Source organism: Bos grunniens, chromosome 20 (assembly GCF_055505025.1).
Source record: "Bos grunniens cultivar Pamir isolate PY7600 chromosome 20, Bosgru_T2T1.0, whole genome shotgun sequence".
Classification (NCBI taxonomy): Eukaryota; Metazoa; Chordata; class Mammalia; order Artiodactyla; family Bovidae; genus Bos; species Bos grunniens.
This window is the reverse complement of record NC_141184.1, coordinates 52,615,367-52,640,110: the sequence shown is the minus strand read 5'-3', so window position 1 is coordinate 52,640,110 and position 24,744 is coordinate 52,615,367. Positions and strand designations below refer to the sequence as shown.

At 38.7% G+C, this 24,744-nt stretch overlaps 1 protein-coding gene across 11 annotated transcripts in view; it reads left to right on the top strand.

Moving 5' to 3' along the window:
- Nucleotides 1-24,744, top strand: part of PDE4D (phosphodiesterase 4D) — a 1,650,639-nt gene that overhangs the window by 574,272 nt on the left and 1,051,623 nt on the right. For all 11 annotated transcript variants that reach the window (XM_086361838.1, XM_086361841.1, XM_086361840.1 and 8 more), the window contains one exon: nt 7,320-7,549. In XM_086361838.1, the coding sequence (XP_086217964.1) occupies nt 7,320-7,549 (230 nt within the window). The remainder of the gene's footprint in view (nt 1-7,319; nt 7,550-24,744) is intronic.

Genomic DNA, 24,744 nt, shown 5'->3' with positions numbered 1-24,744 from the left:
CTCTGTTCAACTCATCTTTTGTTCTTCTTTTCCATGTTTATCCCAAAGAAGGGTATCTACATGCTTAAGTCATGAACTTCTCTTGAGAAATATGCGAGGCGCACTATGACCTCTTAGCAGCGCAGAGTGTGGCTGCAGTTTTCAGTTCTGTCCTTAGTCAAACACACAGAACTTTATAAACACCCAGAGGCTCACTTTCTCAACCAAAAGCTAAGAATGATACATGTGTGCTTGTCTTTTCTCTTTATTTTATATATTTTCCATCTCACTGAACATTGATTTTTGCCACTAGCTTTTATAAAATCAGTGTATTTCAGAACTGAAAGTAGCTGTAAGGTTCATTTTGTACAACTTCTTGATTGTATGTCTAAGGAAGCTAAAGCTCAAAAAGGTTAAATGATTTAACACCACATAAGTAATTAGTGACAGAGTCAGGCCTAGAGTGTCTGTCTCCTGACTTAATCAACAAGGATTCTCACTAATTTTCAGTATTTATGTAGGGCTGTCTTGATTTCAGTTCTGTTCATTTTTTTTAAAGAAAATGTGAGGCATATTAAATTATGGTAGAATACCAGAGACACTTGGAGGGCTCAAACAAAACCTTGTGTGCACCAGGACCCAGAAACCCCACAGAGACTGAGCCAGACCTGCCTTTGAGTGTTTCAGTGTCTCCTGCAGAGATACGGGTCAGCAGTGGCCTGCCGCAGGGGCAGGGAAACAGACCTGGATCACATAGCGTGTGGCTTAAGTCCTCTTGGAGAAGGTGGCCATTAACCCCACCATAGAGCTGCCGAGCAGACAACCCACAAACTGCAGAACAATTATACCGAATAAATTCTCACACTGGTAAGAAAGTTCTAGGACCTATAACAGATTTCCCAACGTTGGGGTCTGGCAAAGAGACTGACAACCCCCAGGGAATTTGGCTTTGGAGGCCAGTGGGATTTGATTACAGAACTTACACAGAACTGGGGAAACAGACTCTTTGTCACGTGGAGGGCACAAACAAAACCTTGTGCATACCAGGACCCAGGAGAAAGGAGCAGACTGCACGAGAGACTGACCCAGACTTGCTTGTGAGTGTCCAGGAGTCTCCAGCAGAGGCGTGAGTCAGTGGTGGCCTGCTGCAGGGTCGGGGCACTGAGTGCACCAGTGGGTGCATGGGACCTTTTGAAGGAGGTCCCCATTATCTCCATTACCTCCTCCACAGCTGGTCTTAGGTTAAACAACAGGGAGCGAAGACAGCCCCGCCCATCAATAGAAAATTAGATTAAACTTTTACTGAGTATGGCCCATAGACAGTAATCCAAGTCTATGCCCAGACCAGTAATGCTAAAGAAGCTGAAGTTGAACAGTTCTATGAAGACCGACAAGACTTTCTAAAACTAACACCCAAAAAAGATGCCCTTTTCATATAGGGGACTGGAATGCAAAAGTAGGAAACCAAAAGATATCTGGAGTAACAGGCAAATTTGGCCTTGGAGTACAGAATGAAACAGGGCAAAGGCTAATAGAGTTTTGCCAAGAGAGTGCACTGGTCGTGGTAAACAACCTCTTCCAACAACACAAGAGAAGACTCTACACATGGACATCACCAGATGGTCAACACCGAAATCAGATTGATTATATTCTTTGCAACCATAGGTGGAGAAGCTCCACACAGTCAGCAAAAAGACCGGGAGCTGACTGTGGCTCAGATCATGAACTCCCTATTGCCAAATTTAGACTTAAATTGAAGAAAGTAGAGAAAACCACTAGACCATTCAGGTATGACCTAAATCAAATCCTTCACGATTATAAAGTGGAACTGAGAAATAGATTTAAGGGACTAGACCTGATAGATGGAGTGCCTGATGAACTATGGACAGAAGTTTGTGATATTGTACAGGAGACAGGGATCAAGACCATCTCCAAGAAAAATAAATGCAAAAAAAGCAAAATGGCTGTCTGAAGAGGCCTTACAAATAGCTGTGAAAAGAAGAGAAGCAAAAAGCAAAGGAGAAAAGGAAGGATATACTCATCTGAATGCAGAGTTCCAAAGAATAGCTAGGAGAGATAAGAAAGCCTTCCTTAGTGATCAATGCAAAGAAATAGAGGGAAACAACAGAATGGGAAAGACTAGAGATCCCTTCAAAAAAAGTAGAGATTCCAAGGGAACATTTCATGTAAAGATGGGCTCAATAAAGGACAGAAATGGTATGGACCTAACAGAAGCAGAAGATATTAAGAAGAGGTGGCAAAAATACACAGAAGAATTATGCAAAAAAGATCTTCATGACCCAGATAATCACAATGGTGTGATCACTCATGTAAAGTCAGACATCCTGGAATGTGAAGTCAAGTGGGCCTTAGGAAGCATCACTATGAATAAAGCTAGTGGAGGTGATGGAATTCCAGTTGAGCTATTTCAAATCCTAAAAGATGATGCTGTGAAAGTATTGCACTCAACGTGCCAGCAAATTTGGAAAACTCAGCAGTGGCCACAGCACTGGAAAAGGTCCGTTTTCATTCCAATCCCAAAGAAAGGCAATGCCAAAGAATGCTCAAACTACCACACAATTGCACTCATCTCACACGCTAGCAAAGTAATGCTCAAAATTCTCCAAGCCAGGCTTCAGCAATACGTGAACCGTGAACTTCTAGATATCAAGCTGGTTTTAGAAAAGGCAGAGGAACCAGAGATTAAATTGCCAACATCCATCAGATCATAGATAAAGCAAGAGAATTCCATAAAAACATCTATTTCTGTTTTATTGACTATGCCAAAGACTTTGACTGTGTGGATCACCACAAACTGTGGAAAATTCTGAAAGAGATGGGAATACCAGACCACCTGACCTGCCTCTTGAGAAATCTGTATGCAGGTCAGGAAGCAACAGTTAGAACTGGACATGGAACAACAGACTGGTTCCAAATAGGAAAAGGAGTACGTCAAGGCTGTACATTGTCACCCTGCTTATTTAACTTCTATGCAGAGTACATCATGAGAAACGCTGGGCTGGATGAAGCACAAGCTGGAATCAAGATTGCCAGGAGAAATATCAATAACCTCAGATATGCAGATGATACCACCCTTATGGCAGGAAGAGAAGAAGAACTAAAGGGTCTCTTGATGAAAGTGGAGAGTGAAACAGTTGGCTTAAAACAGCATTCAAAAGACTAAGATCATGGCATCCAGTCCCATCAATTCATGGCAAATAGATGGAGAAATAATGGAAACAGTGAGATACTTTATTTTTTTTGGGGGGGGGCTCCAAAATTACTGCAGATGGTGACTGTGACCTTGGAATTAAAAGACGCTTGCTCCTTGGAACAAAAGCTATGACAAACCTAGATAGCATATTAAAAAGCAGAGACATTACTTTGCCAACAAATATCCATCTAGTCAAAGCTGTGGTTTTTCCAGTTGTCATGTATGAATGTGACAGTTGGACTATAGAGAAAGCTTAACACCAAAGAATTGATGTTTTTAAACAATGGAGTTGAAGAAGACTCTTGAGAGACCCTTGGAGTGCAAGGAGATCAAACCAGTCAATCCTAAAGAAAATCAGTCCTGAACATTCATTGGACGGACTGATGCTGAAGGTGAAACTCCAATACTTTAGCCACCTGATGGGAAGAACTGACCTATTGGAAAAGACCCTGATGCTGGGAAAGATTAAAGGCAGGTAGAGAAGGGGACAACAGAGGATGAGATGGTTGGATGGCATCACCAACTTGATGAACATGAGTTTGAGCAAGCTCTGGGAGTTGGTGATGGACAAGGAAGTCTGTTGTGCTGCAGTCCAGGGAGTTGCAAAGACTTGTACACGACTGAGCAATGGAACTGAACTGAGCATATGTTCTATTCCTTTCTATAATTATGTCCTTGCCGGGGACCACACTTTTTAGAGATAGTACAGAGTAGTTTTTATTAGTTTCAAATTTAACTAAAATAGATTTGGGTTTGGATATTGACCTGTAGGGTAATCTGTCATCCTAGTTTTCTTGGGACTGGCTTTCCCTGAACATGGGACTTAAATCCTTAAAGCAGTAAGTCCCAGGGAAACTGGACCACTGACTACCTAACTAACCACGTGGCTGTGAGACCATGGCATGTTATGTTACAAGTCTCTGTTTTTTTAATGTGTGAAATGGGAAAAGTAATGGAACCTAACCCATAGGAGTTCAGTGACAATTAAATGAGATAGTATATGAGATATATAGATATATGAGATAGATACAAAACACAGCACTCACTACATAAACCAAGCCCTTGATAAGGACTCAATAAATAATAGCCATTATTATTAAAACTGTTTTCCAATTTTATTGCAATATTATTGACATACAGCAATGTATAAATTTAAGGTGTACATCATAACGATTTGACTTAAAACTATCATAAAATGATGTCCACAGTTTTATTCAACATTCATCATCTCATATAGATACAAAAAGAAAAAGGAAAAAAAATGCTTTTTTCCATGTGATGAGAACTTCTAGGATTTATTTTCTTAATAACTCGCATACAGGACTTCCCTGGTGGCTCAATGATTCACTTTCCAAAGCGGGGAGTGTGGGTTCAATCCCTGGTCAGAGAGCTTAGATCCCACATGCCTCATGGCCAAAAACCGAAAACATATAAAACAGAAACAATATTGTAAAAAGTTCAATCAAGACTTTAAAAAATGATCAACATTAAAAAAAAATTCTTTGAAAATAACTCTCATATATATCATCCAGCAATGTTATCACAGTATAGTGTGGTCATAGTCATCACACTATATATTACATCCCAAGTATGATACACTTATTTCATAACTGGAAGCTTATATCTTTTGACCACTTTCATTCAATCTCCCCTCCCCCACCCTTATTTATGGTAACCACAAATCTGATCTGATGAGTTTAGGGATTTTTTAAGATGACCTGTGTGAGTGAGGTCATATAAGGCTTATTTTTCTCTGTCTGACTTACTTCACTTAGCATAATGCCCTCAAGATCCATGCATGTTAACTCAAGTGGCAGGGCTTCCTGCTTTTTAAAGCCATTATTATTGTTGTTGTTTTGCAAAGCAAGTAGATTCCTCAAAGCACTCATTCTCAGAATCTAGATCTTCATATCTAGGATTTGAAATAAATGAACTTTATGTTTAGCTTTGATGTCTTCATTACCTTCCAGGTCACTTCTTTTTTCGTTGTATTTATCCTTGAAATTAAACAGTAAAACCCATGGCTAAATAGAATCCACCATTGCATGTCCTTTCATATTTTTAAGGATATAGGTCAGAACAAGACAAATTTACTGTTTGGAAAACAGTATGGATGAATGAAGAATCAAAGGCAGCATACTGCTATGAAAAGATAAGGGGAGTTAGCCTAGATTATAATAATGACGCGGAGAAGGCAATGGCACCCCACTCCAGTACTCTTGCTTGGAAAATCCCATGGACGGAGGAGCCTGTTAGGCTGCAATCCATGGGGTCGCTAAAAGTCGGACACAACTGAGCGACTTCACTTTCACTTTTCACTTTCATGCATTGGAGAAGGAAATGGCAGCCCACTCCAGTGTTCTTGCCTGAAGAATCCCAGGGACGGGGGAGCCTGGTGGGCTGCCGTCTGTGGGGTCGCACAGAGTCGGACATGAGTTAAGTGACTTAGCATAGCGTAGCATAGCATAATAATGACAACTGCTATTTTGTTGAGTGTAAACTCTAGGCCATATATTAATGATCATATCCTTCTATCTCTGCTCCAGTCAGTGATCCTCAGAAGTAAATATTGTTATCCTCCTCAGTGTTCAAATGGAGAACCAATCTCAGTGAGCTTAAGTTATTTGCCCAAAGATAGTGTTGCTGCTGCTACTGCTGCTAAATGACTTCAGTCGTGTCTGACTCTGTGCGACCCCATAGACGGCTGCCCACCAGGCTCCCCCATCCCTGGGATTCTCCAGGCAAGAACACTGGAGTGGGTTGCCATGTCCTTCTCCAGTGCATGAAAGTGAAAAAATAAAGTGAAGTCGCTCAGTCATGTCCGACTCCTAGCAACCCCATGGACTGCAGCCCATCAGGCCCCTCCGTCCGTGGGATTTTCCAGGCAAGAGTACTGGAGTGGGTTGCCATTGCCTTCTCCGAAAGATAGTGTTGGGTTGGCTTAAAGGTTCATTTGGCTTTTCTGTAAGATGTTATGGAAAAACCCAAATGAACCTTTTGGCCAACTCAATAGTAGTGAGAAGTGCAACAGAGATTCTAAGCCAGGTCTGAACTTTCCAAAGTAAATGCACTTTTAACTTATAACCAACAGGGTAATTTTGCAGAAAAGTATTTTGCCTCTCTGGGTTAGTTTCTTCACCTGTACAACTCAGAAGGAAAGGAAATTGCCATTGATGATTGCTTATCACATTACACATAATGAGCTATGCACGTTACATGCATCAGCTCATTTAATAATTGTGAGTAAATATTACTTCCATTTTGGGGGGTGTTGGGGGGAATGGGTGGGTTTTCATCCTCTTCCAGCTTCTGACAGGGAGTCATTCTTACCAGTGGAAACATGTCTTGCTGCTAAGTTGCTTCAGTCGTGTCCAACTCTGTGCAACCCCATAGACAGCAGCCCACCAGGCTCCCCTATCCCTGGGATTCTCCAGGCAAGAACAATAGAGTGGGTTGCCAGTTCCTTCTCCAATGCATGAAAGTGAAAAGTGAAAGGGAAGTCGCTTAGTCGTGTCCGACTCTTGGTGACCCCATGGACTGCAGCCCAACAGGCCCCTCCGTCCGTGGGATTTTCCAGGCAAGAGTACTGGAGTGGGGTGCCATTGCCTTCTCTGGGAAACATGTCTTAGCAAGGGGCAATTCCTGCTTGGTTTCCAGAGCCCTTTCTTTCCATGGTTCAGGAAATACCCAGCTTCAAACAACATATGCCAAATAGAAACATTCAAGGGAGCCAAATTCTGCTCTCCTACACGCCAGCCAGTCCAAGAGAGAGACCCTCCAAAGCTCCCTGGCCAGAGGATGTAGTCACTCGCCAAAGCCCTCCCCTGAAACACTACCTTGCCCTCCTAAAGACCAAAGAGGGTGTGGTGGACAGTTCACTTCATATTGGTAGAAGATGTTTTGATTTACCCTTGATTGCATAGAATTCATGGCCAAAGCTCATAAATTCTATTATTGGAAATGTCGGTTAACAACTGTCTTTCACCAAATATTTTTCTGTTAATCTCATTGCTTTCTAGTTAGCATTTTTCATGTATACATTTCCCTCAGTTTCTTTCTCCAAAAGTGTAATGATACATCCTGGGACCTTTGTGGATCACTGTGCTTTCTGGAACTTTTGCCTTAGGCCTCTGAGGAAACACTGCACTCCAGTCATGAAGAGGAAGACCCTTTGAAAGGAATGGAACCCTATCTCGTAAGGAGACTTTCTTGCCGCAACATCCAGCTTCCCCCTCTCGCCTTCAGACAGTTGGAACAAGCAGACTTGAAGAGTGAATCAGAGAACCTTCAGAGGCCAACCAGCCTGCCCTTGAAGATTCTACCCCTGATTGCTATCACTTCTGCCGACTCCAGTGGGTGAGTGACCTTGGGTGACATTGCCCCATTTTCTATTTTAAACGATGATTGTTATCTGGTATCTCTTGAGTTTTGTGGCTCATTGCTTGATTTGAGTCCAAGGGAAATGAGATTGCTAGAGTCAAGAGAAAATCTGGTAGTTTTTCTCAGGTAATATTGCAGTCTCTACAAGAGGAGACACTTTAGTCAAATTATTTTACATGGAGTATTTGAAAAAGTATTGATGAATGCAAATGAGTATCTGGGGAAAGGAAATTGGGCTTGGAAATTAATACTGGTCACAGGTGGTTAAATAGAAAAATTTCTTAACAAATGAGAACTAATGGACAAATTAACATGTAGGCATACATATCTGAGAACAGTAGGCAATGTTCACTGATGGAAAATGAATTTGGAATCAAGAAGAGATTGTACTATAATTAGAATCAAAGGAAGTACACAACTGGCCATGAGCCTAATAATTTGGCCTTTGACATTTTCAGGTCTTGCTTACCAGAATACTGTTTCAGTTCCCAGCATAAGGAGTTTTATTCTGCATTAAGATGTATAGAAGAATGAGTGAGGCCTCCGATTACTAATGTAGCATTTGCATTTCTTACTTTACTAGGTATTTGTGTTTTTATTCTTTTTCTGCTGTTTACAGTGGGGTTTTTTACTCTTTAATAGCAATTACCAGGTAAAATGTTGTCAAAGAAAGTGAGAATTGTGGGCACATCCATTATTTGATTTTTTGGGCCAGCTGCCTTTTGAGAGGAGGAAGAAACTAGTGGTCCACACTTGAACAGACACTTTAGTATTTATAAGGATTATAGAAACAGAGCAACTTGCTGGGTCCAAATGTGATTCTTCCTCATTGTCTGCCAAGTTCAAGGCATGTCTAGAGAAGAGACCTTTTGCGTTTTCCTAAAAGTTGTTGGAAAAGTGGTGGTCAGAAAAAATGTCAGCAGTAACTATCATCTAAGATATTGAATTTAGCTGTTTGAATTGGTACAGACCAGTTCAAAGCACGTATGTTATTAAAAAAGTATGAGGAAATCACTACTAGATAAATAACACATTCTTAACTTGAAGCAAGAAGGAGGAAATACATATGTGATATATATATATTTTTCTGGATGAACTGTGTATATAAAGAAGACTGTATACCTATCCATCAGACCCATTAAAGCAGGTAGGAATTTTATAGGGCAGCTTGATCTGAGCATTCTTTAAAAAATGCTGTCTTAGAAATCGAATTTCCCCTGTTTGGCATCAGTCATGCTTCACTCATGTAGAGGGTAGGATTCACCTGCCAGGTATGTCAGAGGTCACTAAGTCCAGTCCTGTGTTCAGTAATTTGCTAGTAGAGCTCCAAGAATTGAGTAAATAGTTGTATTCATGCCTGGGATTTATTAGAGCAAAAGAATACAAAGAAAAATCAGCAAAGAGCAAGGTACGTGGGGCAACAGCTGGAGGAAAGCAAAAACAAGTTTTCAGGAGTTCCATCTCCCAGTGGATTCAGAAGGATGTACTTAATTCCTCTAGTAATGAGTTGTGACAACACATGTGACATGTGTTCACCAGAGAAGCCTTCTATCAGTGAAGGTTATTAAAGGCTCAGTGCTTATATGAGATATCTAGGAGGCAAACTCACAGAAACAGAGTACAACCAGAGGTTGTCAGGGACTGGGCGAAGGGGAAATGAGGAATTGCTATTCAACAGGTATGCTGCTAAGTCACTTCAGTCGTGTCCGACTCTGTGCGACCCCATAGACAGCAGCCCACCAGGCCCCCCCGTCCCTGGGATTCTCCAGGCAAGAACACTGGAGTGGGTTGCCATTTCCTTCTCCAATGCGTGAAAGTGAAAGTGAAGTCACTCAGTCGTGTCCGACTCTTCGCAACCCCATGGACTGCAGCCCACCAGGCTCCTCCCTCCATGGGATTTTCCAGGACGATTGAAAGTGGGGTGCCATCGCCTTCTCCATCAACGGGTATAGTCATTTCAATTACAAGATGAATAAGCTCCCAAGATCTGTCATACTGCGTTGTGGCTGCAGTTGACAACACCATATTGTGCACTTAAAATTCTGTCAGGAGGGGACATCTTATGTTAAATGTTCTTACTACAAAAAAAAAAAAAAGTTTAAAAACAAAACAAACAAAAAATAGACTCAGTACCCAGTTTTTACTGGGGGTTGGTCACTGAGGCATCCTCTTCGTAGTATGTGCGTAAATTCCAGATTCCTAGAAGGAAAGCAGTTGTTCAGCGTAAACCGTGTTTTTTATGCAACCAGTTTAGGCACTGAGCCATATTACCAGTTAGGGAATGGTGGGAACCCTCCTGAAATCCAAGTTCCCAGATGCCAGCGAAGGGCAATCTTTCCAACAGGCTTTTCTAATGATAACAGTTACTAGCCTAATGTAAATTCTTTTCTGCACAGCAGGTTTATCTCAGAATCATTAGCTTGATTTCTCTACCTTTGAGGAAGAAGGGATTATAGCTATAATTAAAATTAAAATGAACTAATTTAAGCCTGTGATGTATTCAATTAACTGATTTAAAAAAATTTGCTGGCTAAACATGACTTCTGTCTCGAAGCTGGTGTTATATCATGTGCCCTTAAAAGAAAACAATGTGGTATATTTAATATGTCTCTGTGTAGTTGGGCAATGTGTATAATTAAAAATCTCAGGTTAAAGCTAAGCTTACTTAATTAAATTTGAATTTGTTGCTAAATGCAAATAACCTCCAAGTGCCAAAGGACTCGGGGTTCAGAATTGTCTCAAAGATAGTACTTTTGTTGGTTCAAAGTTTGCTTCCTTTTAAATAAAAGATCTAAGACTCAAGTATAAGCAAAACAGTACTTACCATTTACAAACATATTCAACATTTTGGAGGAAATAATTTGTCTTTTAGAAAAATGAAACAAGTGACTCGTCAGTACCAGAAGGCAGCCAGGAGAAACTATGTATGAGAGTGGCCAGAAACAAAGCCTGAAGATGTACTAAAGGAATTCTGTTATCTTTTGAAGCAAATTTTCTGGAATATCTCAACTTTGAAAGGGAGGCAGAAGGTAAATTAGGGATGACATTCTGTAGCCATGCCAGTTAACCAAGAACTACAGGTTCCTTCACTACTATCAGAATGGGCTAATGGGAAATTTAGACTACTTTAGCTAGGTTTCTACAGCCCCATTCTTCATCATTAAAGGTTAGTAGGTCCCCAGGTCCCACTGTTAATCTACACTGAAGCATCGACAATTGTGAACCTTTTCTAGAAAAGGAGATTTTCATCCCCTTTGGATTTATTCCTTTATTTAGCTTTGCTCTTTTTTTCTGATATATGAGCACATCAGACACTTGCTCTGTCAAGTATCACACAGTAGTGGGTCTACAAACTTGTGCTACCCCTTTCAAAAGCCATGATGTGGTTTCTTAAGGAAACAATTGGCCTGCAAAAAAACCACATAATTTGTTCTTGGTTAGTCTTTGACATGTTATAACTACTTACTTTATAGCCACTGCAGCAACTGCTATACTTTTTTGGGAAAATATTAGAGAAAATTCTGTTCATTATTTTTGGTTTCCTTGTTATAACTGGCTTCAACCATCCTCCATTAATAACTCATGGGGTAGAGGTGAGTGTTCTAACAAGTTTAAGAGTCAACCAGGAACTTGTTCCTCGTTCAGAAAGTTATGATCACTATGGACTTATCACATTTATGTTAAGAAGTCTGTGTCTTGTTAGAGAAGGAGAAGTATCATATGACATCCCTTATATGTGGAATCTAAAAAGAGATGAATTTACTTACAAAACAGAGATTCACAGACTTAGAGAACAAAATTGTGGTTGCTGGGGGGAAGGTTGGGAGGATGGATAGTTAGGGAGTGTGGGATGTACATGTACACATTGCTATATTTTAAATGGATAAATAGCGAGGATCAGTTGTATAGTACAAGGAACTCTGCTCAATATTATGTGGTAGCCTGGATAGTGGGGGGTAGTTTGTGGGAGAATGGACACATATATATGTATAGCTGAGTCCCTTTTCTTTTCATCTGAAACTGTCACAACATTGTTAATCAGCTATACCCAAATAAAAAATTCAAAAAAAATTTTTTAAACATGGAGGGAGAAAAAAAGTCTATGTCTTGCTTTTGGCATCTGTCCACAGACATGCCCTACATTCACGGGTTATTCAAATATGTTTGGAATGAGATTGGAGGTCCTCTTCATTTCTTACTTCCTCCTTGTTTCACAACAACCCTTGCTGACTGCAACATAGTTCTCTGGTCAGAATCCTTGGAAGGAATCAGGAACTTCCGTTAGCCCAGCACTGGCTTACTTTCCCTGGGTGGTCCATGGACCCCCAGATACTCTGAGGAGGGTTTAGCTTGCCACACCTAGAATGCTTCCTGCACACAAGTAGGAGATTGCAGAAGCAAAGGGAGGTAACAGGAGATAGCGCTAAATCTTTCTAGCTGTGTTTTATGGCTGCATCAGCTATAATCAAATGAGAGCCAAGGAGTAAGTTGTCCCCTCGTGACAGGATGACACACCTGTGGGTGGATGAATACTCAGGAACACGTGTAGGTGGAGAATATTACAAACACTTTCTTATCACTAGTGTGCCATTACCAATCTAGAGAAGTACACTGTGTACATTTGTATTACTATGCCCTATTTTTAAAAAAAAAAGAAAATGGAAAGAAGTTGAAATAATGGTCACACTTGGAAAAAAGTCTACTCCCCAACATAGAAGGAAGGATTACCCTAGTCAAATATGGCTTCGTATTACAAAGATCTTCCAGAAATATTTCTTTGAGTTACGTGCTATTCACAGAGGAGCTGGTTTGAGATGCCAGTTAGACTTTGGGTTCTTTGATCAACTGCTCATCATCTAGATTTCCTGAGTACACACACTATGTTAGTGTGAACATAAAAAAAAAAAAGGTAATTTTCAACATTTTGTTACTGACTCAAAAGCCGAGCAAAATAAAGTTAAGAGAAACAGAAGCTTGGTTAAAAGAGACATCTGATTTTTCAAACTTTATTTTTAACTTAAGGCTTTGATGGTGGGGATTTCAGATTTGAAGTATAGTGAGTATGAGGCTATATGAAGCTAAAGAGCTGTCTTTCATGATGAACCCATGAGACTTGCTGTTTCATATTGGATATGTGCTTAAGTTTCAAGAGATTTATTTGATAAATTCTGGCTGAAAGTTTTGTGGAAGATCTATATAATCCAGTAGGCAAAGATTTCCAAAATTGAAAATGTGTACACTTGATTGTGATTATAAAGGATCCCTTAGATATATGACATTTTTGACCTGGATTTGGTTTAAAAATGTAATCATAAAGAAATAGGAAGGCAGTGCTACCCATAATCTTAAAGATAAATGCTATGTAAAAGAAAAAAAACAACAACTGGATTCCTTTGTTTTTTAAAATACAATTTATTGGCACAACATTTGTCAAAACTCAGAATATCCACAAAACATTGCAAGAATTATTTCTAAAGTATTTACTCTGATTTAATTGAATTGAATTTTATTTTTGCTTTGAATTTTTTTATTTTGAGATTAAAATTAGACTCTAAGTGCAATGGAATACTTTACTATATAATTCTTGATACATGACATCTTGAATCTAATCTAAAATAGACAACTAAATAATGCTGATGGCTTTCCCCTCACACATTATAGAAACTCTGAGTGTTTTATGGTATCTGTCCTGTCCTAAATTTCAAGAAAATAAGGTATAAATGATAATTTGGTTAAAATAAAGAGTATGAAGTGAAGTGAAAGTCACTCAGTTGTGTCCAACTCTGCGAGCCCATGGACTATGCAGCCCATGGAATTCTCCAGGCCAGAATACTGGAGAGGATACCTTTTCCCTTCTCCAGGGGATCTTTCCAACCCAGGGATCGAATCCAGTTCACCCACATTGCAGGCAGATTGTTTACCAGCTGAGCCACAAGGGAAGCCAAAAATAAAGACTATGGTAATTATCAAATTCTAATTTCTTCTTCACACTACTGTAGTGCCTTCTCATTCTTGTAGTACTCTCTGGAATCCTAATTAAATTTACCTGAATAGATTGATATCATAATATACCATCACACATAACACTCTCTCTTTGTATGTAATAAAGTACCATGCACCAGGCAGGATTTACTTTTATAACCAAAGGTTTCTCTCTCACCAGGCTCCATATTCATAAAAATACTAAACAGAGTGATGACCTTTGTGCTTACCACGTGAGAGCACTGGGCCTTTTCCACACCTTTCTTATGCCAACTTTACTTGTTTGATAGTGAAGATTGGTTAGAGATCCCAATGTAGAAATGAACCCAGTGAAGCATTTAATTTACCGTGAAAAGTGATCGAAGAACAATACTGCAGCAGGCAGAGTGCAGAGCTGAATAAAAGCACTTTAATTATTTCCACCCAAGAATCATCATTTTCAGCTCCTCAGATAGCTGCTTATCCACAAACACTACCCTGTTTGACCATCTTTATATAACTCAACCTTATATAATCACTGAAGTGTTTAGGGAGAGTTTACAGTTCTTTCAAAATCATGTTCTTCTATCTTGCAATATAATGTTTGTGGGGGAAAAATAGGTGAAAACACTCTGAATGGTCTTTATTTAACTGTTATGTGCTATATAAATGTTAATATTGGCCAAAGTATATCAGTTAGAGAAGTCTCAAATAAGAAAAAATGCATTCAGTTGAAATTCAGGAAAATATGAACGTGTCAAACTCTTTTTCTGCCTATAGCTGAGCACCCCAAATGGAAAAAAAAAAAGATTTATTTAAAATAAAATTGTATATAGAGAAAGAACTATGAGAAAAATATGTGACCTTTGTGTTAAATACACATTTTTGTTGTTGGTTTTGCTGAGAATCCTGACTAGTTGCTTAGAATTTTTTCTAACAACTTAGGATTTAGGTATCATGTATTGTACCTGTTTATCTAATTCATGTAGAATCTTCTATCCACTTAAAAGGAATTAAGTGGACCCAGGCATTGTTAGACCTATTTCAAATCTGGGGAATTCAATCAGAATAGTATACCATTCAGTTGTTTTATGTCATTTATTTAACATATTTATTGGTTTTATTTGATGAATTAGCATCATTTACTCTAAAGTTAATGGCTCTGAGCCTGGGAAAGGTAAGACTTTTGCCAACATTTCCAAAAGGATTTATCTCAGGGTGCTCTTATTTTTATTACAATGTGATTCCTAAAAATTGTGACTAATGCTGCCATAAGAAACACACACACACACACACGCACACACACACTCATTATGTGGAAGCTATACACAGACATTCAGAACTTTAGTATACATAGATACTTTTTATACCATATAATTTATAATATACAAATAAGATTTAGAATATCCATTTTAGAATTCAAATGACTTTCTGGAACTTTTCCATTTTTTGGCCTTGTATTTTTGGAGTGTTCTCCTTCTTTCCTCCTCCACTAACTGTTCTGTGTCCCAGTTAACATGTGACTTTGGCTTTCTCATTTCTCCAACAGTATTGAGGTTAACTTTATTTCTTTAAATTGTATATTTCCATATATATTTTTAGAGAGTCAAGCTAAATTTTATAAATATAAAAGAATATCTGCAAGTTATATGAGTGAAAATGTTCATCTACTCAATCATGTATCAGTCATGTATTTATGTATTCACGTGCGCATGCATTCAACCATTAGCAAGTGTCTATTTTTTCTACACAATGACATGTGAACTGGAGGTGGGAGGCTTACGGGTACTAACACAGTTACTTCTTTCACAGAATTTAGAATTCAGGTGGGCACACTAAAAAGAAAACAGTCACAGTCCCATTTTTTTTATATATATAATGCACACACATCACATATGACTGAGGACATGCAGAAGTTACGCAGGATAAGAGGGGAGCACATTAGCACAGGCTTAGGAGAAATTGACACCCAAGCTGAGACCTAAAGGGAATGGTACTAAGTAGAGAGAATAGCAAAGTCCACTGACAAGGGAAAGTGGGATGTATGCATTCAGAGAACTAAAACTGTTCAGCATGGCTAGAACAAATGTTTATTAAATGTTGACCAATAGGCCATGTTGTAGGCATGGTTGGTAATCATTACCATTGCTTTTTCATATAACCAGTGTGTGAGGATTGGGAATATTCTCCAGGAATGTGAGCATCTATGGTATAGGCACCATGAAGGCAAATAGTTCAACTGACTCAAGATTGGAACGTGGGGGTGTACAGTAAGAGAAACTGAGAAAGGGATTTGAGGATTTTTGAAAGACAGTAAAAAAATGGTTAATTGTGGCACTTAAGCTGAGTTCGGAACTTAATGAATGTGAGAAGGTACAGATATTAGGGATTGGTTCAAGATGGCAGAGTAGAAGGACATGCACTCATCTCCTCCTGTGAGAGCACCAAAATCACAGCTAGCTGTTGAACAACCATTATCAGGAGGATGCTGGAACCCACCAAAGAAGGATACTCCACATCCAAAGACAAAGGAGAAGCCACAATATCATGGTAGGAGGAGTGCAGTCACAATAAAATAAAAGCCCATACCTGCTGGGTGGGCAACCCACAAACTGGAGAACAATAATCCCAAGAAATTGTCTCACTGTTGGGAAAGGTTCTGAGCCCCACATCAGGCTTCCCAGCCTGGGGATCTAGCAAAGGGACTAGGAATCCCCAGGAAATCTGGCTGTGAAGGCCAGAAGGATTTTATTACAGGACTTCCATAAGACTAGGGGAAATAGAGACTCCACTCTCAGAGGGCACAAACAAAATCTTTCATGCACCAGGACCCAGGAGAAAGGAGCAGTGACCCCACAGGAGACTGAGCCAGACCTACCTGCTAGTGTTGGAGGGTCTCCTGTGAAGATATGGGTCAGCAGTGGCTCACCTTGGGGATGAGAGATGGCAGCAGCAGTCCTTAGAAGTGCCAGTTGGCATGAGGCCTCTTGGAGATTGCCATTAACCCCACCATAGAGCCTGAAGATTCCAGGACTGAGTCGCCTCAGGCTAAACAGCTAACAGGGAGGGAGCACAACCCCACCCTTCAGCAGACAATTGGATTAAAATTTTACTGAGCCCTGCCCATCAGAGCAAGACCCAATTTTTCCCACCTCCAGTCCCTCCCATCAGGAAGCTTACACAAGCCTCTCATCCTCATCCTCCAAAGGGTAGACACAGAATAAGCAAGATGAACTACATAGGGTCTTGCATGCCAGAATGAAAATCACATCACAGAAAGTTAATCAAAATGAAAAGGCAGAGGATGGTGTCCCAGATGAAGGGACAAGATAAAACCCCAGAAAAACAACCAAATGAAGTAGAGATAGGCAGCCTTCCAGGAAAACAATTCAGAATAAGGATGGTGAAGATGATTGAGGATCTTGGAAAAATAATGGAGAAGATGCAAGAAATGTTTACCAAAGATCTAGAGGAACTAAATGATAAACAAACAGAGATGAACAATACACTAGAAGAAATCAATAGCAGAATAAGAATGAAAAAAAAAAAAAAAATGAACCCAGCCTAAGAGACCTCTGGACAGTGTTAAACACACCAACATTTGCGTTATAAAAGGAGAAGAGAGAGAGAAAGGACCTGAGAAAATATTTGAAGAGATAATAGCTAAAAACTTCCCTAGCATGAGAGAAGAAACAGTCAACCGAGTCTGGGAAGCATAGAGAATTCCAGGCAAGAAAAACCCAAGGAGGAACACATCAAGACACACAGTAATCAAAGTGACAAAAAATTAAAGACAGAGATTAAATATTAAAATCAACAGGGGAAAAATGATAAATAATGTACAAGACAACTCCCATAAGGTTATCAGCCAATTTCTGAATAGAAACTCTACAAGCTAGAAGGGAATTTCATAATATATTTAAAGTGATGAAAGGGAAGAACCTATAACCAAGAATACTGTACCCAGCAAGACTCTCCTTCAGATTTGGTGGACAAATCAAAAGCTTTATAGATAAACAAAAGTTAAGAGAATTTCACACCACCAAACCAGCTTTACAATGCTAAAGGAACTTCTCTAGGCAGGAAACACAAAAGAAGGAAAAGACCTACACAAAAGAAACCCAGAACAATTAAGAAAAAGGTAATAGGATCATACATATCAATAATTACCTTAACAGTAAATGGATTAAATGCACCAACCAAAAGACATGGACTGGCTGGGTAGATGAAAACAAGTGCAAGGGTGCAATTCCACGTACCACATCACTCTACTTAACCCCCCCAGTCTTACGTAATTATTTTCTATTGTTAGAGCTTCCCAGGTGATGCTATTGGTAAAAAACATGCCTACCAATGCAGATGACATTAGACATGTGGGTTCAATCCCTGGGTCAGGAAGATCCCCTGAAGGAGGGCATGGTGACCCACCCCAGTATTCTTGCCTGGAGAATCCCAAGGACTAAGGGAGCCTGGGCAGCCTGCAGTCCATGGAGTTACAAAGAGACGGATATGGCTGAAATGACTTAGCATGCACACATTTTATATTGTTAAGTTAATCATGTTTCCATTATGGCTTGCAATTATAGTTATCTTTTATTTTTTGTCTGGCTATTGATTGTGAGAACTGATAAACAACTTTTACTATTATGGTTATGTAACTATTATTCTTTTTAATACCATTGTATCATGACTAGTTAAAAGAACATGACAGAATTCTATATCACTAAAACTACCATTTAACAGAAAAACCTATGATCACTTTTTAATATCCAGATGCACATTAGAATTTTCTGAAAAAATACAAATGCCCAGGTATTGTTTTCTTTCTCTAAAATTCCAGATGTGATTCTAATGAGCAGCCATGTTTAAAAACAACTGGAAACTGGACTATATGATTTTCTTTTACTTTAATCTAGTTTGTTTCACTTTTTCTATTTCATATTCTGTGTTCACATTTCATTTAGTTTAGGTTTTCCAATTTCTCTCTTTTATTTGTATTATTGCTCAAGCCTTTATCAAGTATAGTAGAAAAGCTCTTATATACATATACATATATATGTAGTATGTATAATATAATATATATATTTTAGAAAACATGAATTTTTGCTCAGCAAAAAAATTTATGACATTTTGTTCCATTTGTTTGACTATGTATGAATAGGATGCTGGATTTCTAATTTATATTCACTCAAAACTTTGATTTAATTCCATTTATTCTTTCATTATTGCTAAAAGTCTAAAAAACATTATTTTAGTGATTTTCAAAAAAGATTGAATGAGTCTTGAAATTTCTAATACTCCAGTTCTGAGAATATAAAGAAATACTATGTTGTTAAAAAAAAAAAGAGTAATTAACAGGTGATACAGTATTATTAACTAAAGTACAGATTTTGTTGAAATTTCACACACAAAAAAGAAGGTGGAAATAGAAAGGGTTTGAGATCTCTCTAAGGCTCTATGATGTCAAAGAGGTGAAATTAGAATAACTGAACAAGCTGAAAATCTAGGAGATTATTTGTATTGAAGGATAGTATGTATGAGCCTTCAGATTTATGTTTTGAAGATCATTTAATGTGTCTTCAGGATGTCAAGGGGTTTCCAGGGAAGAGAATGATTGCAGTGGAAAAGGAGTCAAAGAATTGACAGATTTGGACATGAGTTGACTCTTCACATCAACACTCAAATCACATGTAGGAGAGAAGAAGGACTCAAGATTTCAAAGTGCCAGAAAGGTGGAAAACTTTGAATAAATGGTACCTAGTGATCAGGGAGACTGGCAGAAGTCAGTGATAAAACAGAGTTGATTGTCAAGGATGTCAAAGGAGAGGTTTTGCAAGATGGCGGAGGAGTAATGATCAGTAAGTTAATGTGCGTAATAAGAGAGCAGCAAGTCCATCTCAGGAAGAGGCTCTGGGCTCTGAGAACAAGAGTAGCCTCCCCTCAAGTTCACTGCAAGAGCATGGTGTCCTCAGCAAAGGGCCATGTGTGAAAGGAGGTAGGATGGGGGTGACTCTTCAGAGAGGAGATGAGGATGAATGAACTTGTTTACCACAGTTAAAAAACAGGGTACCAGAAGACCTAACTAAGAAATCTGAAAGAATGAGAGTGGGGTTTTGGACAGAAAAGAGAAATCATAGAGCAATAGGGAGATAAGGATCAAAGGAGGAATTATCTGTCTCAGGTAGTTCTCTAAATTATAGATGAATTCTAAACATTTTCAAAAATTGCTCCCACTATTTTCTGACAGACGGATTCAGGGAGGCAGAAGTGCAGCCTAATAAGTGAGTCTTTTATTAAGGGCATAGGGGTTATGCTAGTCCAAATAAGTGAGTCCACAATTGTAGCCTTTGGGGCCTAGTGATACTTTTCATCATCTACTGGAAACAGCAGAAACTTCTGGTGTTTGGGAAATTTTGCATCTGCTACAATTTTGCACCTACTTTTGCATCTACTTTCAAGCTGAGTAGCTACTCAGCTGTGTCCTAGATTTATTACAGCCTGTGGAATGTGGGGAGGGATCTAATGTTTTTAAATGTGTTTTATGTTTTCAGTCAGAATATTACTTTATTTTCAACAATTGTTTTTTTAATATTTAACTCACTGTTTTGCTAGCTTTAATAACTTAGGTGTTATAATTAGCATTTGTGTTTTTCTTTTGAGAATTTCCTTCCTTAGAAATGACCATTGTCTTAAATAATTCTATTTCCTTAAATATTCTTAAATACTATTTCTGCAATTCAATGTTATTCTAGCTCATCATACTGCCAGTTTTAGCAGAAAAACCTAGAAAAAAATGAATGTTATGTGGACAAATTCTATTTGCAGAAAACTAAATGAGCCTATTAATGTGACTTCACTGAAAGAACACAAAGGCACGTGCATATGTTTTTCTTTTAACGAGTGTAATGTGTTTACTCGCAGATTTTATCTGATAGAAAACTGTATTCATGTTAATTTTAATGCAAAGCTATTGGATAGAGTTGCATGGTTAAATTCTGGGACTAAAAGCCTTTATATAATGCCTCTGAAAACACAATTTTTTCTTCTGGTCTCTTCTATGACTTAGTTAAGGGTCATTTTTGTTTGCTTGAATGCTCACCATCGGAAATAATATCTGTGACTAGAATTTAGCAGCTGTAGAGTGTATCATATTTACAAAATGCCTTAGCAAATGGCATTAATTCTACTCCTCAGAGAGACACACAGAGAGGGCTTCATTTGACTTAAAAGAAATTTAAAGGTTGATTGAATTTCAGATTGTTGTTGGTTTTTTATAGCAAATAAAGACTAGATAGAATCTTTACCTTCTTATTTTGCTTTGTAATTTCTTGTATGTTCTGTTCAGTGTCCACTGGAAAAACCGAAGTGAGGGCTAATGATTTTAGGCTTAACTGTTTCCATAAAACTGCCCTGTAAGTAAAAGATACTCTTTTCAGTGGCAAAACAGTGAACACATAGTAAGAAAATTCACATTCATGGACCATTATCTAAGCATTAAGAGGATCATTATAGTAACTATAGGGTAACATGGAAGACCTTGGGAACTTTGGGGAAGAAAAGCGAAATACATAAGTACAACTCCATGTTTCAATTACAAACTGCAAAATAGATGCCTGCACATGTCTAAAAACTAGAAATCAATATGAAAATAATTAGGGTTTTTTGGAATAACCAGATTGTGAGATTTTTTCCTCTCATGTTAACTTCTATTGTATTAATGAAATGTTTGTCCAATCAGTAAAATTACATTAAAATTGTATTCATGGTTTATCTGCAGTTTCTTTCATCCAAGCACCTGTAGAGCTTTAGTATATGATAGACAATGTTTTATGTACTTGGAGTATATTTATGAATCGATAAAAATAAAATCCACAGTATTTTGTTTCTCACATGTAACTTGACAGGAATCCTTGGCAAATATGAGGGAAGACAGGAATCCTTGGTAAATATGAGGGAAGGAATACTTGGAGTTTTAGAGTTCTCCTGATTATTTTGTGTAATCAGGCTTTGTTGACAGCAGACTTCACAAAAAAGAGCACCAACAGAACATATTGATTAAGCCAAACTTAGTATTATTCTCACTGAAATAAAGAACACTGCCTTTAAACTTAGAAATATTTTAGAAGGGAGAAGTAAATAAAATATATTTATAGGGTTTTATATCCTAGTCTTGTTAGGTGGACAATGGTTGGAATTGTAAAGACTTTAAGGACCTAGAAACTTTAGATTAATGAAGTTTTAAAATGAAGTGAGGGTCAGAAAGAATTTTGATGAGCAAACTACTAGTCTTGATAAGTAAACTTTTGTCTTACCTTCTAGGAGCAAGCATTCCATGGAGTTAGGACCTAGGTCATCTTTGTTTGTTCCTTGGATTAATTTGGCACTAAAGCAGGCGCTTAAGCTTTGACCCCAAATTGTTTAGCACTGGGATAGGAAAGAGCTTGGGGTTTAGTGCTTACCACTTCCTTTGTGAGTGAGCCTATGTGCTATGGTCTGAATATTTATGTATCCCCAACTTTATAGGTTGAAATCCTAACCCCCCAAGGGAATAGTATAAGGAAGAGGAGGGACTTTGGGAGTTCATTGGTCATGAGGGAGGAAGACTTAGGAACAGAATTAGTGCCCCTGGAAAAACCCCTGGCTTTCATCATGTAACGGCACAGTGAGAAGGTCATCTATGAACTAGGGAGTGGCCATTAATCAAACACTAAATCTGCCAGCCCTTGACCTTGGGCTTTCCAGACTCAAGAACTGTGAGAGATGAATTTCTATTGTGTATAAGCCACCTAGTTTAAGGTATTTTGTTACAGCAGCCTGAATGGACTAAGATACTAGGCTTGATACTCATTCAAACAGACATTGCAAAAAGAGGGTGCTCTGTACCCTCTTTTGAAATCTATATCATCGTCACCCTCTTGTTTGAGAGTATAACCCTAGGGATAGCCGAGGGATGAGAGGTCAAGGAAGGTAAGATCCTAGAGTGGAAAACTGATTTGGTTAGTTGGCATCTTTTGTTTTGAAGGGATTTCAGGATGGTAGGAGAGAGAGCCCAACCTTCCACCAGGAAAGCTAAAGGGGACAGGTATCTCTTCTGCATACCTCTCTGCGAGCAGTTAGACCTCAGGGTGGTCACTCTGATGGTCCCAGCCAGGACTTTGAATCTTGAGAGGATGGCTCAGACCCACCATCATGTGTCGCCACTAGAAGTTAGCCCCATGGGGGTTGTGGCTGCTGACACTGTGACCAGGGCTGGTGTGCACCCAGCTGGTGAACAGCCGTGTCCTAAGCAGACTGATGATGTAGTCTCCTCCTGGCTGCTCCTCGCTTCCACTGGGTCCGGCTCACCTGGTTCTTATGTTCTTTTGATGAATTCTTTTGATGAATTCCTTTTCCTGCTTAAGTGCATCAGTGTTGGTATCTGTTGTTTGCAATCCAGACCCCTGACAGGTTCACAGCCCTTAATAAATTTATTATAAATCTTTACTGCTCTTGAAGCCAAAGTACAGAAAGTCCTCTGACTTTTCCAGAACTTTAAGTATAAACTCAGTAGTAAAAGTTAGTAGGGAGGAACCAAAGAGAAAAATTGAGTTTTCATTTCAGTACATTCCTTTTACATAAAAGGGTAACAAAAAGAAGGGTGGTAGAGAGAAGAGTCCCTCAAGATGTCCCCAGCAAAATTTATGAAACTCTCAATAAGGAGACAAGGACAAGGCTTCATTGTAATTATTCCCTTTTGACTGTTCAAGCTGGTAGGCTTAAAATGGACTCCAAATGAGAGTGGTTCGCACTGCAATTAAATAAGTGCATGAAATTACAAACTGCATGTCTTTCCTCTCTGGAGAATATTCTTCCTCTATAAGTACTAATTTATTTTAATTCCTCTCTCTCTCTCTCTCTTTCTGCGTCTCTGTCTCTCCTGTTAAAAAGAAGTTCTCCCTGAAGGAAAATGAACTTTGATTGCTGTTAGTCCACTGAGAAAGCTTCCATTTGAATATGAGAATATACTTCTCTCTAATCCTTCCTTACATCTAGTGCTAAATTTATCAGAGTTGTTCCTGATATATTTTCTGAAAACAGTGGTGAGGAAAAAAGATGAGAAACTGTCAAACTCTTTTTATAAGTGTCCTTGTCTTTTAGAAGTCATTTATCTTTGCTGTCGTGTGCACACGCACACGTGTGTGTGTGTGTGTGTGTGTGCATATGCACATATGTCCATGTGTGTGATTTTCAGAAGTACTTCAGAGAGAGATTATTTCCAAAACCTTACCACCAGTCGGCAGGGTTAACTCCTGGCAGAGGGTACACAGGCCTGTTACCTCACCTCAACAGTCTCAGAAAACCTTGAACAATCTTTCCTTCTTGGAAACAATCTTTCCTTCCTATCTACCTTATTATACTATCTTAATTATATTCACAGCTTTTAAACCTCAATTATAATTCTGTGCTTCAGAATTTGTATTGTTCTGCCACTTTCCCTCCTAGATTAACATTTATTTTCAGGATGTCTGCTCTAGTCAAATGGAAAGGCTCTATTAAGGCCATTCTTCTTGAGATGGGAGTCATTTTAATTAACTTAACGGCTTGTTTCAATGTTAATGGTGGAACTGTGAGAAGAAATGGATGGGTATTTGAATTTTCCAAATTCTTCAGATTATTAAATGCATATCCAGTACTGTTTCTTATAACTGAGAAACATCTGGTTGCTTAACAAAAAATCCAATTGGAATAGTTTTAAAACATCTGGCTTCAGTATTCTTCCTTTGAGATCATTGTACTTCTCTGATATCTGCCTGAAGTGACTCCCCTCTTTCTAAAGAAGGCCCTGTTGATGTCTACATTTATCTAAAATATTCAGACATGAATTGAAGATTATTTTTCTGAAGTAACCCTTTCCTGGGATGAAAGAGACATGGGTGATGAGGGTTCCTGGGCATTTGAGATCCTGAGAAAACTCCAGGATGACTCTCCATAAAGATTCTCCCCCTGCCCTGCCCCAACCTGGAGCCTAACTTACCAGTTAGGAAGCTACATCTTCATTGAGAGATGGTCTTGGCCTTGTTGTCCTGAAAGAGTTAAAGCACCTTTAACAAATATGAAAGATCTCTCCTAGGAATATCTTAAATACCGGGAAAAATCTGCCAGAACAGTAGTCACCTAAAGTTAGTTAGATTTCATTGTTAAAAATTATCACCACTAACTAAAACCCTTGC